This window comes from Astatotilapia calliptera, chromosome 4, assembly GCF_900246225.1.
Source record: "Astatotilapia calliptera chromosome 4, fAstCal1.2, whole genome shotgun sequence".
NCBI classification, from domain to species: Eukaryota; Metazoa; Chordata; class Actinopteri; order Cichliformes; family Cichlidae; genus Astatotilapia; species Astatotilapia calliptera.
In genome coordinates this window covers 14,057,322-14,077,244 of record NC_039305.1, presented here as the reverse complement: position 1 = coordinate 14,077,244, position 19,923 = coordinate 14,057,322, and the positions used below count along the sequence as shown (strand labels likewise).

At 42.5% G+C, this 19,923-nt stretch overlaps 1 protein-coding gene across 1 annotated transcript; it reads left to right on the top strand.

Annotated features, from left to right (window-relative positions):
• The first annotated feature begins 205 nt into the window (after positions 1-205).
• LOC113020733 (cytochrome P450 2K1-like) lies at positions 206-6,465 on the top strand. Its single transcript, XM_026164938.1, has 10 exons — positions 206-406; positions 511-673; positions 1,454-1,603; positions 1,755-1,915; positions 3,053-3,232; positions 3,335-3,476; positions 5,381-5,565; positions 5,672-5,813; positions 5,904-6,087; positions 6,171-6,465. The coding sequence occupies exons 1-10, from the start codon at positions 206-208 to the stop codon at positions 6,190-6,192; spliced, it is 1,530 nt and encodes a 509-aa protein (XP_026020723.1). The 3' UTR covers positions 6,193-6,465.
• Positions 6,466-19,923: the final 13,458 nt, after the last annotated feature.

Sequence of the window (19,923 nt, the reverse complement as noted above, 5' to 3'; positions counted from 1 at the left end):
TTTGAAGGGTGAGACAGCTCTCACTTGCTCTGGCAAAACAAGTTCCTGTAATTAAATCACTGGGGGAGTTACCTAATGCACAGATGAGATATGCATCTCAGGGGCGGGAACATGGATGCTAAACCTATCATGGGAGTCCCTACAAGGAAGCTCTAGCAGTTTTCACATAAGTAACACAGAGAAAAACCACTGACACCAGACGGAGATGGCACTTTTTGTAGATTTTAACTTTTCCAGTTCCACCACCGTGCTGGCTGCTGCTGTTCTCTTGCTTGTTCTTTATCTCCTATCTGTCAATTACATTTCTAAGGAAAGAGGGAAGGAACCCCCAGGACCGAGACCTCTGCCTCTGCTAGGCAACCTGTTGCAAATTGACCTCAAGAGACCCTACAAAACTCTGCATGAGGTAAATCAGGCTGTCTTCTCGTTCAAAAGGAGCAGCTTTAATGAAAGATTGCAATGTATTTAATGCTATTTCAGTTGTCTTTTGCTTAATTTTTATTCTTCCAGCTTTCAAAGACATATGGGTCAGTATTTACAGTTTATTTAGGAACCAACAAGGTTGTGGTCTTGGCTGGGTACAAAGCAGTCAGAGAGGCACTGGTTAACTATGCAGTGGAGTTTGGAGAGCGCAACGTCTCCCCGATATTTAAGGACCTGAACAGAGGTCATGGTATGAAATTCTTTCATAATACCATTTATTCTGTTTCATTTTACTATCACAAATAGTCCGGTCAACATATGATACCTGGCTTCTCAGAAATAACCAACAGCACTTATAGCTGCTGTGACTCACATGACTTCATGAAATACAGGTTTCCTCTCCATCCAGAATTTAAAAAAAAAAGTTTATATAAGTTTAGTGCTACATATTCCTTTAATGTTGAATGTCTTCCGTGAGGATGTGACCCTGTTTGTGTAGTAAACTATGCAATACAGCACTTTTATTATGAAATTGCTTCAATCGTCCAGGTAAGGAAATCCCAAAAAGTTGATCCTGTTCATCTCGACAGCGTTTTCTGTGGGATAAATGTTTTGTCACTCATCCAAGTGACTTCTACAGTCTCAGCTGACTGCAAGATTCCCCAGCTTTATAAATAATGTTCATTGACCAATGATCATGAGTCTGACATTTTTAGTCAGCGGTGCTAATTTCAATACAATAGAGTCACATGTACAATTTTAAACTATTTAGGGGAAAAAAAGACAAATGCAAATGTACTGTAATTTAGTAAAAACACTACATCCAGATGAACAGAATTGACTTTTTGGGGGGTACAAAATGTGATATATTCAAAAACAAAAACTACTTCAAAAGTTAAAAATTTTAAAAATACTCATTGTTTTCAGCCCTTCCTTACTGGTGGTTTAAGCCTTGTCAGCATGTTTCTATTTCCATATCATAAAAATCAGTTAATTGAGTTTTTAAAATAAAGGATTTTATGTTTTGTAGGAATTTTGTTTGCAAATGGAGAATCGTGGAAAGAGCTGAGACGTTTTGCCCTCGCCACCCTCAAAGACTTTGGGATGGGCAAAAGACTTACTCAGGATAAAATCCTGGAGGAGTGTGGCTATCTGATTCAAGTGATTGAAGATCATAAAGGTATGGCAAAAGTACACGAACCATGAACTGCAATTTAAATGATTTTTTTTTTAATTAGCACACCTCTAAATGTTATATTGTGCATGTCTGTTAGCCCATGTATGGATTTATTTATTTTAGATTTTTTTTTTCTTGTGTATCAATTTTACAGGAAATGCTTTTGATACAGCTCTTCCAATAAATTATGCAACAGCCAACATTATCTCCTCTATTGTGTTCGGAAGCAGATTTGACTACGGTGACCCTGTATTCAAGAACATGGTGAAGCGAGCCAATCAAACCATATGTGTCTCAGGTTCTGCATCAGTCCAGGTTGGCTTTTTGACAGATTCGATGAGTTGGTGAAGTTGGCCACGATCACATACATTCATATATGGAAGTAGAAAATTCTGTGAGACTAAAATCTTATAAATTAAATTAAATTAGCAACAACAAACAGGCCTCATGACCTGATGTTTACTACGTGCTTCGTATCTTAGGCTCCCATTCTACTTTTGAATACTCTAGGTCCCACAAGTAAACCAGCAGTGCTATGTGGTCCTATGAGGTCTATAAGATTAGACTGGGCCTGATTGTTCAAGACTTTGTAAGTGAAAGGATTTTAAATTCAACTTTGGATTTAACAGGAAGCCAGTGAAGACAAGCGAATATGGGAGAAATATTCTTGCAGTCAATACTCTCGCTGTAGCATTTTGGATCAACTGAAGGCTTTTCGGGGAGTCAGGATGGCCTGATAACTGATCCATCTCATGTCTGTCTTATCTGACTTTGCTGATTGTTGTCCGGCCTCCACCTCGTGACCTGCCTGGCTGAACAGGGATCCCAGGGGCTAAAGTCCCCATCGATATGGCTCTCTGGAAGGCATACACAACTCCCTACAATAACAAGGCTCTAAACATTCAGTGAAGAAACACAGGCTAGAGCCAAAGCTGTAGCGCTGCCATTAGCAAATCTGGCTCTGTGGTGCATTGGAAATCTGACTATTTGCTTTTTCACAAGCTTTTTTTTTTTTAATTTTTATTATTGTTATTAATGCTCATTGATGCAAAGGCAGTAATTCTTAATCATGAGATACAATAAAATGTATATATGACACGATATGCACCGATAGTCATTAAGGAATTAGATGGTAAAGCTACTTGAAAAGATCAGATATCTTTAGATGCACAGCAACAGTAACTTTGTTATTTTTGATTTAAATTATTTCTGTGAGGGGAATTTTAAAATAGGTCAAGTCATCGCTGCTTTCATAAAAATGAAAACCAGGATTTGGTGAAACAATGTGTAATAATAATGTGTGGACTTTAATCTTTTTTTTTAATATTTAAACTATAACATGTGTCATGTGACAAAGTAAAATTTATTTAATTTTATTTCTAATAATTACGTGTATTTACTTGGAATAAGCTTTGTTTAAGGTTTTTGTTTTTTTTTTTTTTTCTCCTGCAGCTTTTTAACATGTTTCCTCGGCTGTTCGGTTGGATAAAAAATCGCCAGGTGGTGTTAAAAAATGTTGAGATGGCTGTCAGAGATATAAAGAATTTAATTAAGCATCTGAAAGAGACTCTGGAGCCTGGACTGTGCCGAGGGCTTGTGGACTGTTTTCTGATTCGGAAACAGAAAGAAGAAGTAAGACTATGTGTGGTTTTTTTTGTTTTTTTTAAATTATGATAATATTATTTACACTTTAGGTTTGATAGCAATAAGCAATGTGAGTGTTACTTCTTTTAGGACTCCTGTGTTTTGGATACTCACTACAATGAGGAGAACTTGACATTCACAGTGAGCAACCTGTTTGCTGCTGGCACTGACACCACAGCAGCCACACTGAGATGGGGTTTGCTGTTAATGGCTAAATACCCACACATACAGGGTAAGGAACTGGACAAGACATGCAAGTCTCACCTCAAAAGAATGTGGATGATAAGAAATACCACACTGTTAATTTGGGTTTCACCCAGGACTGTATAGGCGTTGGTTGAATAACAATGGTGTTCACCTTGGGGTGTCGGTCAGAACACACAGGATGCACAAATAAGGTTATTCCTTATTTACTGTTATTCTTTAACACAACAGCACAGTGATGCAACCACAGGCTTACAGGGGTGGTGTACAACTCGTAGGTGGGGTCTGTGTATGGGCTCAATACTAAAGTAATAATGGTATTTCTGGTATAGCACAACTTTATCCTTTCAGTAGCTGCCAAAAGTTAAGGGACCTAGCTTAGGACATTCATATAGAGATCCTCCAGCTTCAAACTGCATTACCCTTCCAGGACCTGAAGCTCAGCAAAGCACCCCAAACCCATCTATTCTCTGACTGGATTGTTAAATTTATGATTGACACGACATTGACCAATCAGGTGAAAGGCAGAAAAATTGGGACAAAATTCCTACTCATAAGAAGAAAGTCACACATAGCCAGGGAACTTAAGTGTAGAGTTTAATACGCAGTTTTTTGCTTTGTATCTGTAACCTCTACGGTGGGCCTGAGAGGCCAAACGGACTGCAACTTAAGAAAACACCAGCAACAATAAAAACGCTGCAAAAGCACACAAAAAATAACGGAAATAGGAAAAACGACAACGGAAATGGGGGAAAAAACAGATTTCCAAAAGCACAAGGGAAGTGTTTCTGGGGAGACAATAACCCGACGGACCAGTTGCAGGAACCAAATTATGCTAAGAATTGCGCTGGGACACACTTAGAAGAAGTGAAGGATCTGTCGGTTTTGTGAGGAAAGAAAAGATGAGAGGTAAGTGTGTTAGCCTAACTATTAGTCTGAAAATACATCAGCAGTATTATATGAATCATGATAAAACACACCATTTTTTCGGTTCCTGCAACTGGTCCGTCAGGTTGTCTCCCCAGAAACACTTCCCTTGTGTGTGTGTGTGTGTGTGTGTGTGTGTGTGTGTGTGTTTTTTTTTTTTTTTTCCTATTTTTGTTTTCTTGTTTCCTATTTCCGTTGTGTTTTGTGTGCTTTTGCAACGTTTTTCTTATTGCTGGTGTAAGTTGCAGTCCGTTTGGCTTCTCAGGGCCACCGTTGTAACCAGACCTTAACAAACAAATTTGTAACTGTGTAAATATTTTTTTACAAACACAAATCTTTTTTACACACACACTTACACACTTACAAAACTCAGTTCACAACTACACATTTGATTTAAGAGTACAAAATATTTATGCCCACAATTTGAGCCCATATGTGTGGTCTGTAAACAAAACATATACAGAATGCTGATTATAATAAGGATTCAATCAAGATGTCTACTCACAGTTCTTTAGAGACGCACACAACTCACACTATGCCTAGACGTCCACTGTTGAGTCAGTTTACAAGGTGCCTCTTGCTATGTGTTAGCTTAACCTACATGATCTGGACCATGTTCTCAATAGTTCAACTCTCTCGCCACAAGGGGGCTCTCGAACACAGTCGACAGCCTTTCCAACACACATAGTTGATATTTATATAAGGTGATAACACATAAATACGTATATAGAGTTCAGTGTCCTGTTGGGCTACAAGACCAATGACTTCAGTTATGGGTTTACTGACATGTCAGCATGTGATATCAGAGGGAAAAGGCAAAACAACCACCACCACTACCAGTCAGTGGTAAATAAATACACAGCATTTCATATGCAAACAATGTGCACCATAACAATATTCTGTGTATAATTTTAGATTTTTTATTTATTTATTTATTTTTACACGTTTTAGCAGATCTGTTAAAACTAATGTGGACAAATTTGTTTCTTTATTTTGTCTCTGCAGAGCAGGTCCACGAGGAGCTGAGCCGGGTAGTAGGAAGCCGACAAGTTTGTGTAGCTGACTGGAAAAACCTGCCGTACACTGATGCAGTCATTCACGAGACTCAGAGACTGGCGAATATTTTCCCCATGTCTGTTCCTCACCAAACTAGCCAAGATGTCACCTTCAAGGGATACTTTATCAAAAAGGTCAGCTGCTGTACCTAAATATATTTTAACATCGTGATTTACTTCTGATAACCTGAACTAGTTCTGTAGATGTACATCTACATGAGAAATCTTCTGTTTCCCACAGGGAACTATTGTGTTTCCCCTTCTCACCTCTGTCCTGTATGATGAGAGTGAATGGGAGAGCCCACACACTTTTAACCCTTCACATTTTCTGGACAAAAAGGGTCAATTTGTCAGGAGAGATGCCTTCATGCCCTTTTCTGCAGGTATGACAACTTTGTCAGGCTTTTTTGAGAAAATTCTCACTAGCGCAGACATGATTCGTTTAAATGAGTGTAAACTCTTTGCATTTGCAGGTCGCAGGATGTGTCTCGGAGAAGGTCTGGCTAAGATGGAGCTCTTCCTCTTCTTCACCTCCCTCATTCAGCGCTTTCATTTCACTCCTCCACCTGGAATCACAGAGGATGAACTGGATCTCACACCAGCTGTGGGATTCACCACCCCTCCTTCATCTCATATGCTGTGTGCTGTCAGTCGCCAGTAAGAGACACATGGAACTTGACATTATAGCATTTACTTGTGACAATAGCATAAACATTGTTTTTATCATCCTAACCCAACAGGAAACAGATGTCAGCATTCTGAACAACAGACAAAGGCAGATGTCAAGGAAACTGATTTTTCTGACTACTTTTTAGTTTTACTCCCTACAGTTTCAAACAAATATCTGTACTTTCTACTTATTACGTTTTCAAAACAAGCTCATTACTTTGGCTGTAATGCATTCGGGGGGGGAGTTATTATCTCGTCACTGCGGACCTTTGTTTGTTTATTAATCACCAGTGGATAAAAAATAAAAAAATAAAAAAAAAGACGACACGTGTCAAAGTCAGGGATTAAAAGTGATTGTTTTTTAAATGGCCTGCATTTGTATAGCGCTTTACTCAGTCCCTAAGGACCCCAAAGCGCTTCACACAACATTCAGTCATTCACCCATTCACACACAGGCAATGGCAAGCTACGTTGTAGCCACAGCTGCCCTGGGGCGCACTGACAGAGGCGAGGCTGCCGGACAGTAGCGCCACCGGGCCCTCTGACCACCACCAGTAGGCAAACATGGGGTTAGTATCTTACCCTCCTGGCATGCAGCCAGGAGGCAACCTGGGATCGAACCACCGATTTTCTGATTAGTGGCTGACCTGCTCTGCCACCTGAGCTACAGCCACCATGTTTTTAAGTGTCAGTTAATTTCCAATGCAACTTTCCTCTCAGCTCAACAAACATCACAAACACACAAAGTGTTTGTGTGCAGTTTGTTTCAAAGTGTGTTGCTAGCTAAAGGTCCAGCTGCTGTATTTCACAGGGAGAGAACAGAAAGAGAGCCAACTTCACTCAGAGATGGAGAAAGATAAGAAAGACAGGACAGGAGAGGAAGAAGAGAGGTTAGATTCAAAGGTAACGACTGCTCAGAGACTTTTACAGTCTCGTGTGCTATGTTAGTGTTTTCAGTTTTATTTCCCCGGTCTCGTTGTGTGTGATTTCTCCTCCTCCTCTGTCTCATTCCCTCATTATCCCTCTGTGTATTTAAGCCCTTTGTCGTCCTGTTTGTTGCTGGATTGTCTGCAAACTGCATTTCCCATGTTGCAGGGCTTTAGTGTCATTATTCTTTATTTATTTATTTATTTTTAGGTTTCTCCCAGTTTAGGTTTTGCTAGCTTACTCATTGCCACCCTTTGCTTTTGTTTGTATTCTGCTCTGCCGTAATAAAGGTTCACTCTCAGTTCAAGTCGGTTTTCAGTGTCTGCATTCGGGTCCAATCTTTCTCCACTCCTCTCCGTCTGCCACAGCAGACATGCCAATTGTGAGTTATGATTGTTTTCCACACACTGAGGTATTGCAACCAATTTTAGGGTTCTCCAACCTACTGAATCTCACATTAACCCCCGACTGCACACATTTTCCTGTTTAGAAAAACAATCTAGGTAAGAGAAAAATCCTCCAAAGAGCTATTTTTACTTTCATACTTTGAGTACATTTCAGAGCCTGTATTTGTTTGTTTGTTTGTTTGTTTGTTTTTTAAATTTTACTTGAGTAAAGAAGTTGAATCAGTAATTCAGTTTTTACTGGAGTTTTTTTTTTTTTGCAGTAGTATTTCTACTTAAGAACAAAATTCTATACTTTTACCACCTCTACAAGGGAACCCTTTATTTCAGTCACTTCTAGCAAGTAAAAGGAGATTATAATACACAGAATGAGTTCTGTCATTCAAAATTTTCATCACCGACCAGAACTTTGTTTGAATGTGTGCTTTTTTACTAAGTGATTAACACGGCAAAATGTATTTGTGCATCATGTCACTGTTTTTGTTTTTCACTGTTATTTTAAGAGAGTAATTTGGTAGAGGTTTATTCTTTCAATTGCAACAAACTAAAGTCTTTAGATTTTCAGTGTGGTTTTTGCATGCGGTTAAACATATCATGAATATACAGAAGACACACTTTAACCAAAAGAGTGCAGATATTACAAAAGGCATGTAAAAATACAGCATGTTGGATCAAGCTTTAGATCATATAGGTATTCTTAGATTGCACTCTTATTTATATAATCTTTAAATCTTCTTAGCCAGCTATTTTAGAGCAACAACCAAAGTTGTGGCGGAAACTGAGCTCTATAATGAACACTCACAGTCCAAGCCATTAAGGTTCAGATTTAGGGTTGATAAGCCCAAAAGAATTTGAATTTGTGTTTAAAAAAAAAAAAAAAAAAGTAATCAGCTCAGTATATTGTCATGGTCTGCCGTCCCTGCCTGACGACCTGCCGTGGCCATGAATGTGTTTGCTCACTGTGGTGTAATCTATATTGATGTACATCATGCGCCACTAGGCGGCAGTACTTACCCACTAAACAGGAAATTGGTAGCATGTAAAATAGTGATGGTAAATTTGATTCTTTTTATTGAATCGATTGTTAATGAGTCACTCACCAAAGTGAATCGCGTTTTTGAGTCATTTGATTCACTGAGTCAGTTGACCAGAGAGTGCAAAAATTTTACATTTTCACTCAAACTTAATTTGTTTCCCTTTTCATGTAAATCCCACTGCTAAGATGAATGATTAAAAAACAACAACAACAACTATTCTATAGAGAAAAAAGAGCAAAAACATTTCCAAAATTAAGCAATTTCCTATCAAAATTGCTTAATAAACATTTATTTTGTTTATTTGTATTTTATTAGTATTTTCCTTAAGTGTGTCAAATATATATTTTCTCATCTAAATGTCCACTGCGTTCTGAGCCAGGGGGCGGTGATGCACCTTAACATTGGTTGCCAACCAAGAAGAAGAAGAAGCTGTGAGCCAGGAGGGAGGGGGTGAGTGATTCGTTCGTTCGCTCTTTGATTCAGCACAGGAGGGAGGGCGTTAGTGAATCCTGAGTGATTGTTCGCTCTATGATTCAGCACAGGAGGGAGGGGGTGAGTAGCTCAAATGTGTTGTTAGCATGTTAGCAGCGCGATGCTACTCTGAACCGAGGAGCTATTTTCTTGATGTGAGCTTCTACTCAGGGTTTTTTCTTCCAGTTCAGAGCAGAAATGCTTTTGTTACGAAACTGGCTGTTGTTTCTCCCCCCCCCACAATTTTAATTATAAGCTAGATATATTTCTACTAATGGAATTAGTTTGCTAACAGCAACAGGGATGAGTCAGTTGGGCTTGTGAATCATGATTCACGAGTCAGTAAAGTGATTCTCGAGTATTGAACGATTCGTTCACGAATCGAGAATCACTAATGTAAAACAGCACGACAGTAAGCTGTATTAAAGAAAGATTGTTGTTGCTCCACGTTATCGCTTGAGCGGGAGTTTTATTCAAGAGCCCAACACAACACTCACCGTCCCTCATTTTCACTTGTGAGTTGATGGGTGTGTGTGTGTACAGCGATGTCCGGGGTTTCTGGAGACGTCAGGCCCGCAGAGTTTCCTGCCGTTAAGCCAGCCACACCTGAAAGTGAATGAAACTCACCTGTTACTGATCAGCCTAATCTGAAGAGCTACTTAACAGACGAGCTGAGCTTCACTCGATGCTGGATCGTTGTGAGAAATCATTCAGTTCCCAGCTACTTTGTGATAGTGTTTCGAGTGGAGGGGATTGCGTGTATTAACGGCAGTGTGTTTATATCCAAAGTGTTGCGGAAACGAGTGGAGGAAGTGGAGCATGTTGTTCATAGTTACTGAAAGGAAAAGGACAACCACCACGAACACTGGAGAAGTCATGCACGGGAGCGAGCACACGAAGAGAGAAACACACGCGGAAGATTGTTGCACTTGTTGTCATTTTCTTCCCTGTAAATAAACACATTGTACTCTACAGGAAGTCTTGCATTTGGGTCTTGCTTTCATAACTCTGACATACATTCCTGCTTTATGTAACTCTTTGCTTAGACTGTAATTTATTAAATGTGTTATCATTTCCAATAATCTACAGTCTCTTAACTTTTTTATTTTGGCTACTTTACTTATACTTGCCTTAAAATGTGCCTGTGGGATTATAATATTATTTTATGCCATGTTAGACCCTTAATTAAAGATTGTAAATTATTATGTAGTTTTAGTTTGCATTATTCTCCTGAATTAGAAGAAGGTGATAACTATTACATTTGTTAAACTGATTTGCATAGACTGCTGATTTATTGTGAATGAATGATATTGTTTTATGATGCATTATACTGCTGAGTTATAAGAAATACTGTTCGCAGAAAATCATCGCCTTATTTGTCTGATTAGAAGAGAACAGAACATACTGGAGTTTTCTGCCCCATCTCAGCAGGAGCAGATAAACAGGGAGTCAAGGTCGTAGCTTAGGCGCCGTGTGAGAGAAAGAATGTGAATTTTTAGGCTTTTATGATTAGATGGGGGCCACTAGAGGCTATAAGAGTTTGATCAATGCTCCACCATTTTGAGATCTGATGCTGTCTGTGTACGGTGTCCATCTCCCACGCGTGTGATCATTAAAATCATCGTTTGACTTGACCCGGCCGGACCAGTGATGTTATTTTGGTTTTTCCTCTTGTATCCATCCCCAATATTTGAATCCGTAACATGCCCATTTCAATAGTGCAAATTATTTGTTTAGCAAATACTTAAGAGTATACCTGATGGACTTCCGGTTTAGGTGACTATGGCGTAGGTCGCACCGAGCGTAGCTCCTGCAGAGTCTAGTTATTATCTAGCATTTCCAGGCACATTTTGACGGGTTTTTTCTTTTTGTATAGTTCCGAGACAAGACTGTTTTTGCTTTTTGTGTTTACAATGTCGCGTAAGGTTAATAAGAGCGCAAGCACCTCTCAGCCGAACTTGCGGCCTGCTGCTAACACTGCATCCCCGCCTCGTGGTAAAACTTCGCCACTGCCTGGGTCACCCGACACGCCGCTCGTCGTTACGGAAAAATTCACGAAGGCTGAACTCCTCTCTGAACTTCGTGAAGAAATTTCAGCACTGTTTAAAAAGGAACTGACGGCAGCGTTTGCGGAGAATCTCACGTCTATCAGGTCCGACATACAGCAACTAAAAACGGACCTTTCCTCAGATATAACTACCATGCGGCAGGAATTCGCTGGCCTCAGGAGCACAGTTACGGAGATGGAACAGTCTCTCTCCACATGCACGGATGATATTGTCCACCTCCAAGCCAAAGTGGATGCGATGTCAAAGGAGTTGGCCAAATTGGAGAATAAATGCGAGGATTTGGAGTCCAGGTCTCGCCGCAATAATATACGCATTGTTGGTGTGCCAGAGGAGAACGTCCTGTCCGCTACAGATGTGTCCGTGCTGTTGATGGAGGCATTTCAGCTTGGGAAGGAGCCGCTTGTAGACAGAGCCCACCGAACTTTGGCCCCCAAACCTAACACCGGTGAACGCCCCCGTGCTATGGTTGTGAAGCTGCACTATTACGCGGACTGTGCTAGGATTCTCCAGAAGGCCAGGGAGCTGCAGAGGGTGCAGATAAATAATATGACCATTTCTGTGTTCCCCGACCACACCGCTAAGACAGCGCGGGCCCGTGCGGCTTTCAATGAGGTCCGTCGCCAGCTTCGCGGCATCCAGGGAGTCCGATTTGGGATCCTCTATCCGGCAAGACTGCGGATCACTTATCAAGGAATGCAGCGCGACTTCGTCTCGCCAGATGAGGCCAAGGAATATATTAAGACAATAACCACGCGATAAAAAATATAGCGGGACAATGTTTGTTTGTTTGAAATAGCGCATGATCCAAATCCAAACATCATTGTGGTAAGCTAAGTTTGTTACTCTGCCAAACACTTGTTTTGTTTTACCTGTCTAATAGTAAAATATAATTGGGTTATTTTTATTTTATTTGTGCCTTTTAATCTATTGAGAAATAACTCTGTTGGAGCTTTGGTTTGACACGGTTCGTTTCGTAGTTGGGAGCGTTTTTGTTCAGATTGCTCCGGGTGGGAGCGTGCACTGCCGTCTCCATCGTTTGGGGATGGGGGCTTTTGCTGTGCAGGGGGGAGGCGGGAGGGTGTGTTTGACGTGTTATTATTATTTTTATTCTGAAGCTGTACTTCTGTTGTTGTGGGTTTGCGTTGTGTGTTTGTGTGAGTGTGTTTTTCCCACTTGTTCTTTCTTTGGGGGTGAAGAAATAAGTATTTTCTCTTTTATCTTTCTGCAATGACCAGTACTTCAGGTCAGTCCTTAGGCAATTGTGGTATTAGATTTTTAACTTGGAATGTCAAAGGTATGAATAGCCCAATTAAACGATCTAAAATATTCTCGCATCTTAAACGTTTAAAGAGTGATGTAATGTTTTTGCAAGAGACCCATTTGCGAAATCGGGATCATCTTAGGCTCAGGTGCCCATGGGTGGGTCATACTTTCCATTCAATGTTTAATTCAAAAGCCAGGGGGGTGGCGATCTTAATAAACAGAAGGGTACAGTTTACAGCCTCTGAGATTAAAGCTGACAAAAACGGGAGATATTTGGTTGTTGTAGGCACCATGTACAATGTACCCGTCCTCTTAGTCAATGTGTATGCGCCAAATTGTGATAATCCAGGTTTTACAGATGCACTTTTGAGTAGTCTCCCTTCCCTTGATACTCATCTTTTGATATTGGGTGGCGACTTAAACTGTGTTATTGATCCTGCCTTAGATCGCTCGAATCCTTGGACCCTGACCCAATCCTCTATGTCCAAGTCTATTTCAGAGTTTATGTCTCAGAATGGTTTTGTAGATCCCTGGAGGTTTTCTAACCCTACTACCAGAGCGTACTCTTTCTTTTCTCAGGTACATCAGTCCTTTTTGCGGATTGATTATTTTTTTGGCACGGTGGTTAGCACTGTTGCCACACAGCAAGAAGGTCCTGAGTTCAATTCCACCATCAGGCCGGGGTCTTTCTGTGTGGAGTTTGCATGTTCTCCCCGTGTTTGCGTGGGTTCCCTCCGGGTACTCCGGCTTCCTCCCACCGTCCAAAGACATGCAGTTTGTGGGGATAGGTTAATTGGATAATCCAAATTGCCACTAGGTGTGAATCTGTGAGTGAATGTGAGTGTGAATGGTTGTCTGTCCCTGTGTGTTGGCCCTGCGACAGACTGGCGACCTGTCCAGGGTGTACCCCGCCTCTCGCCCTATGACAGCTGGGATTGGCTCCAGCGCCCCCCGCGACCCTGAAAAGGATAAGCGGTAGCGAATGGATGGATGGATGGATTATTTTTTTGTGGACGGTTCCCTTATTCCAAAAGTACTGTCATCTACATATCATCCTATTGTCATTTCCGATCACGCACCACTTAGCGTTGACATCAAGCTCATAGCCCAGTCCTCTTTTTCCTCACCCTGGAGATTTAACTCTTTGTTGCTTTCGGATGAGGGGTTTGTTACCTTTATCAAATCCGCAATTGATGAATTTATGGTGTTTAACGACAGCGATACTGTTACGGGGTCATTACTTTGGGAATCCCTTCCGGCGCCCCCCGTGTGCGGCAGCCTGTTACAGCAGCTCTGCTCATTCTGAGTTTCTTTCTTTCTTATCTTTTTTCTCGTAATTTTTTTATAACTAACGTATTAGTAATTAGACTCTGCAACCATGTTCTACCGTTTTGTGCTAGTCCTGGTCGTTTTTCTCAGTTTATTTCTACTTTTTTCACCCGTGTCTGGGGACCCAGAGCAGAGATCCTTTGTTTACAGTAAGGATCAGCTGTTAGCGCTGAGTCCTGCAGCGGTACTGCCGGCGGACAGACCCGATATTCCCAGCGAGCTGAGGAGGAAAAGACGGGGGTGTCGTGCTGGGAAGGAGCGCCGTCGCCCGAGAAGGAGACGTTATCGACCATCTCTTCCTTCTGTAATTATTGGAAACGTAAGATCTTTGCCCAATAAGATGGATGAGCTCATGTCGCTAACCTGGTCACAGAGGGCGTACCGGCAATGTAGCATCATGATGCTAACGGAGTCGTGGCTAACATCGCTAACTCCGGACACAAGCGTGACACTACCGGGATTCCAGCTGCTGCGAGCGGACAGGACCAGAGACAGCGGTAAGAGGAAAGGAGGGGGACTGGCAGTTTTTGTGAACGACAGATGGTGTAACCCTGGGCACATCACTGTAAAAGAGCAACTCTGCAGCAGAGACATTGAGCTGTTAGCCGTTAGCATGCGTCCGTACTACCTGCCCCGGGAGTTCTCGCATGTTATCGCAATAACAGCGTATGTCCCCCCCTCGGCCAACGCGGATGCAGCCTGTGACTCTCTCCACTCTGTGGTCAGCAGACTGCAAACACAATCACCGAGAGCCCTTCTCATAATATCAGGGGACTTCAATCATGCCTCACTGGACTCCACACTGCCCACCTTCACCCAGTATGTGACCTGCCCAACCAGAGTCAATAAAACACTGGACTTACTGTATGCCAATGCAGAAGAGGCATACAGTTCATCACCTCTCCCTCCCCTGGGCAGATCTGATCACAACCTGGTGCACCTTGTCCCTGTGTATGAGCCCTTAGTGCGCAGGGAGCCACCAGCCACCCGCACAGTACAGAGAAGGTCAGAGGAGAGCGAGGAGGCTCTTAAGGATTGTTTTGAGTCGACTGTGTGGGAGGTGATTTGTGATGACCACGGTGAGGACATCGACAGCCTTACTACATGCATTACTGACTATATAAACTTCTGTGTGGATAACACTGTACCTACCAGGACTGTACGGTGTTTCTCCAACAACAAACCTTGGATTACCCCAGAAATTAAAACCGTCCTCAAGCAGAAGAGGAGGGCCTTCAAATCCAGAGACAATGAAGAGTTGAAAAGGGTGCAGAGAGAGCTGAGGGGACTGATAAGGAATGGGAAGGAGAGCTACAGGCAGAAGATGGAGAACCAGCTTCAACAAAACAACGTTGGTGAAGTCTGGAGAGGCCTCAGAACCATCTCGGGCCACAAACAGCAGAACTCTCTGCCTGGGAGGGATGTGAGATGGGCAAATGAACTGAATCATTTCTTCAACAGATTTGACTCAGCCATGAGGCAGTCTGCAACATCGGCTGCAGACTCACCCACCCCCACTGCTGCTGTTCCACCTCAGACACTTCACACCTCCTCTATTCACCCTGCTCACTCCCCCCCACCCCCAACAACAGCATCCAATACACACTCAACACAAGGCTCCAGCCTGTCTCTCTCAACCACCCAGGTTAGGAGGGAACTGAGGAGGATTAATGGCAAGAAGGCAGCGGGTCCAGATGGCATCAGCTCGAGGGTCGTCAGGTCCTGCGCGGACCAACTGTGTGGGGTGATGGAGCACCTCTTCAACCTGAGCCTGAGGTTGGGAAGAGTTCCACAGCTCTGGAAAACCTCCTGTGTTGTACCAGTGCCAAAGACTTCACGCCCCAAGGACCTCAACAGCTACAGGCCGGTGGCTCTGACATCCCACCTGATGAAGACCCTGGAGCGGTTGGTCCTGGCTCAGCTTCGGCGCCTAATAAGCTCATCACTGGACCCACTTCAGTTTGCCTACCAGCCTGGCATTGGAGCGGATGATGCCGTCATTCACCTCCTACATCGTTCCCTCGCTCACCTGGAGACCGCTGGAAGCACTGTGAGAATCATGTTCTTTGATTTCTCCAGTGCCTTCAACACCATTCTTCCCTCGGTTCTAAAGGACAAGCTGGTGAACTCTGGAGTGGACCATCACCTCACTACCTGGATCCTGGACTACCTCACCGACCAACCACAGTATGTGAGGACTCAGGGCTGTGTGTCGGACAGGGTCGTCTGCAGTACGGGGGCCCCACAGGGAACGGTTCTGGCTCCGTTCCTCTTCACCATCTACACTGCAGACTTCTCCCACAATTCCACCCAGTGCTTCCTGCAGAAGTTCTCTGATGACTCTGCAATAGTCGGCCTCATCACTGATGGGGACGACAAGGAGTACAGAGGTCTGACCCAAGACTTTGTGGACTGGTGCCAGCTGAACTACCTCCAGATCAACGCCAGTAAAACCAAGGAACTGGTGGTAGACTTCCGCAGGCACAAGCATTCTCCACTGCAACCACTGAACATCCAAGGTATGGACATTGAGGCTGTGGACAGCTACAGGTACCTTGGTGTTCATCTGAACAATAGACTGGACTGGACTCATAACTCAGACGCCCTCTACAGGAAAGGGCAGAGCAGGCTGTACCTGCTGCGGAGACTCAGGTCGTTTGGAGTGGAGGGCCCACTCCTGAAGAAATTCTATGACTCTGTTGTGGCTTCTGCTATCTTTTATGGTGTGGTCTGCTGGGGCGGCAGCATCTCTGCTGGGGACAGGAAGAGACTGAACAGGGTGATCCGAAGGGCCAGCTCTGTTCTAGGATGCCCTCTGGACCCAGTGGAGGTGGTGAGTGACAGGAGAACGGCGGCTAAGCTGTCATCCCTGATGGACAACATCTCCCACCCCATGCAGCAGACTGTGACAGCACTGAGCAGCTCCTTCAGTGGGAGACTGCGGCACCCACGGTGTGGGACGGAGAGATTTCGCAGGTCTTTCCTCCCCACTGCTGTCAGACTCCATAATAAAGACTTTAACTGATCAAGCACACACATCCATACATATGCAATAATACTAAGTGCAATAATCCTTTCTGTCATCGTTGTATTTTTACTCAGTTGTATATAGTATTTGTATTCTATTTTTATCTTATTGTATATTTATTTTATTTTATTCTACTGTATATAGTATTTTATTTTATTCTATTCTGTACAGTTGTGTACTGTATTTATTCTTATTGTATTCTAATTTTTGCCTCATAACTTTTGCACTGTCCACTTCCTGCTGTGACAAAACAAATTTCCCACGTGTGGGACTAATAAAGGTTATCTTATCTTATCTTATCTTATCTCTTAAGGCATATGTGCGTGGGCAAATAATTTCTTTCTCTGCCCATTCCACTAAAAGCCACAAAGCCAAACTTCAAACTTTGACTACACAAATTTGTGACATAGATAGACAGGTTGTTGACAGTCCCACTCCTGATTTGCATAAAAGACGACTTGACTTGCAGACCGAATTTGATTTACTTTCTACGGCAGATGCTGAACGTCTCTTACTTCGTGCGCGTGCGACTTATTATGAACATGGTGATAAGCCCAGAAGGCTTTTGGCCCATCAGTTAAAACGTCAGGCCTCTTCTCGATTAATTTCTCAAATTAAAGATGCGGCAGGCAACTTGGTCTCTGATTCAAAGGAAGTCAACGAGGTGTTTAAGACGTATTATTCCTCCCTATATGAATCTGAATCTGCTGCTGACGCCTCTGAGATGGATTCCTTTTTTAACGGTCTTATAATGTCCACTGTCGATCCTGTTATAACTGAACAATTAGATGCCCCTTTTAGGTTGGATGAAATTGTGCATGCAATCAAGACCATGCACAATAGTAAGGCACCAGGACCTGATGGGTTTTCAGTTGAATTTTTAAAAACATTTGTAGACAAGTTAGCCCCACTACTTCTTTCAGTGTATAATGAATCTTTTGTACGTGGTCTATTGCCCCCTACATTGTCTCAAGCACTAATTACTGTTCTCTTAAAGAAGGGTAAGGATCCTACGTCTTGCACCTCGTATAGGCCTATTTCACTGCTGAATGTTGATGTTAAAGTCTTGGCTAAAATTTAGCAATTCGCCTTGAAAAGGTTCTTCCTACTATTATTTCAGATGAACAGAATGGCTTTATTAAAGGCCGCCAGCTGTTCTTTAATGTCCGCACGCTTTTGAATGTCATTTTTTCCCAACACTCGACCACTAATTCAGAAGTAGTTATCTCACTTGATGCTGAGAAAGCTTTCGATCGTGTGGAGTGGAACTTTCTCTTTGCGGTCTTGCAAAGATTTGGTTTCAAGGACAGATTCATTTCATGGATTCGACTGTTGTACAAGGCACCCCAAGCCAGTGTCTATACAAATGGTGTTTCCTCTGGCTACTTCTCATTGTCACGCGGCACGAGACAGGGTTGCCCCCTGTCCCCCCTACTTTTTGCTATTGTAATTGAACCCCTGTCTATAGCTTTGAAGGCTCTTCCTCATTTTCGTGGTATTTCCCGGTCAGGCCTTGACGTAAAATTGTCTTTATATGCAGATGACCTGCTTCTATATGTTTCTGATCCCTTATCTAGCATACCATCGATTGTGTCTCTATTAAACAAGTTCGGCTTTCTGTCAGGTTACAAAATAAATCTTCTTAAAAGTGAATGTTTCCCCATAAATTCTTTAAGTCTTACACGTAAACAATCTGACATTCCTTTTAGACTTAGCCCTGCCGGCTTTAAGTATTTGGGAGTTAACGTGACTCGTACTTTGTCTTCTCTATACTCTTCCAATTTCTCCCCTTTAATGACTCAAATTCAATCGGATTTTCAGAGATGGAAATCGCTACCTTTGTCCCTAATTGGTCGGATCAATGCTGTAAATATGAACATTTTGCCTCGATTGTTATTTCTGTTTCAGAGTATTCCTATATTTTTACCTAAAGCTTTTTTCAAAAAGTTAGACCAGCTAGTTACATCGTTTTTGTGGGGAGGGAAACACCCCAGGGTGAGGAAATCATTATTACAGAGACTGACATTTGATGGTGGTCTTGCCTTGCCTAACTTTTTATTTTACTATTGGTCCTCTCATGTTCACAAATTGACCCATTGGCTTGAATCTCAAGAACTGCTGTGGTGCAAACTGGAACGCCTGTCGTGCACTTCCTCATCCTTAGAAGCTTTATTGTTCTCTCCACTACCACTTAAGCCTTCTCATTTCACCCAAAATCCCGTGGTACAGTCTAGTCTAAGGGTCTGGTCACAATTCAGGAGTCATTTTAAGTACATCTCTGCGTCAGTACACATGCCCATCACGCAGAACCATCTGTTTACTCCTGGCCTCATTGATGGTACCTATGTACAGTGGAAGCATCATGGTATTAATACGTTTAAGGATCTCTATAAAGATGGTACTTTCTTAACTTTTTTAGACCTGTGTTCAGAAACAAATCTTCCGGCTACCAATCTATTCCGTTATTTTCAGGCACGGCATTGCACTTCTGCTCTCTTCCCCTCCTACCCTCTTCTTCCAAATGTCCAACCGTGGGAGGAATTCTTATCCCTTAAACCCAATAAGAAGTCAATTATATCTTTAATATATAAACAACTTATGGATTTAAATGTCCATTCAGTTGCTAAAATTAGGGGGGCTTGGGAGCGGGAGTTAGGAGTAATTTTTTCGGATCAGCAATGGGAGAAGGCAGTATCCAATGTCCGTTATAGTACGTCCTGTGCCAGGTTACAACTTATCCAGTTCAAGGTGTTGTACAGGGTTTACTATTCAAAGTCTCGTCTGTCTGAGATTTACCCACAAGTGATGGATCAGTGTGAGAGATGTCATGCCACCCCATGTGACCTAGGCCATATGTTCTTTCTGTGCCCAAGACTCCATGGCTTCTGGAGTCAGTATTCAGTTATTCTTTCCAAGGCTCTTGGGACCCAAATCTGCATGGACCCTTTTCTAGCTGTTTTTGGGCTTCCAGTCAACACTGGTCTAACCGACCCTACACACTTCAAAATATTAGCCTTTACATCACTTTTGGCTAGACGTTGCATCTTACTCCTTTGGAAATCTTCAAAGCCACCTTCAGTTTCTTTTTGGTTTAGAGATGTGATGTCATTTCTTAAATTGCAAAAGATAGGCCTTGTGGCGAAGGGAAATACAGAGAATTTTATCGTATCTGGGGCCCCTTCGTAGACTATTGCAAGTCATTACACGCTCTACCAGCTGATTAATATCATATCTCTTCCCCCCCCTTTTTTTTTTTGTGTGTTTTGGGGTTTGTTGTTTGTGTTTGTTTTGGGTTT

Coding starts and splice junctions, on each gene's coding strand:
- LOC113020733 (XM_026164938.1), top strand. CDS start 206: ATGGCACTTTTTGTAGATTTTAACTTTTCCAGTTCCACCACCGTGCTG. Junction 674..1,453: donor GGACCTGAACAGAGGTCATG/GTATGAAATTCT, acceptor TATGTTTTGTAG/GAATTTTGTTTGCAAATGGA. Junction 1,604..1,754: donor AGTGATTGAAGATCATAAAG/GTATGGCAAAAG, acceptor TCAATTTTACAG/GAAATGCTTTTGATACAGCT.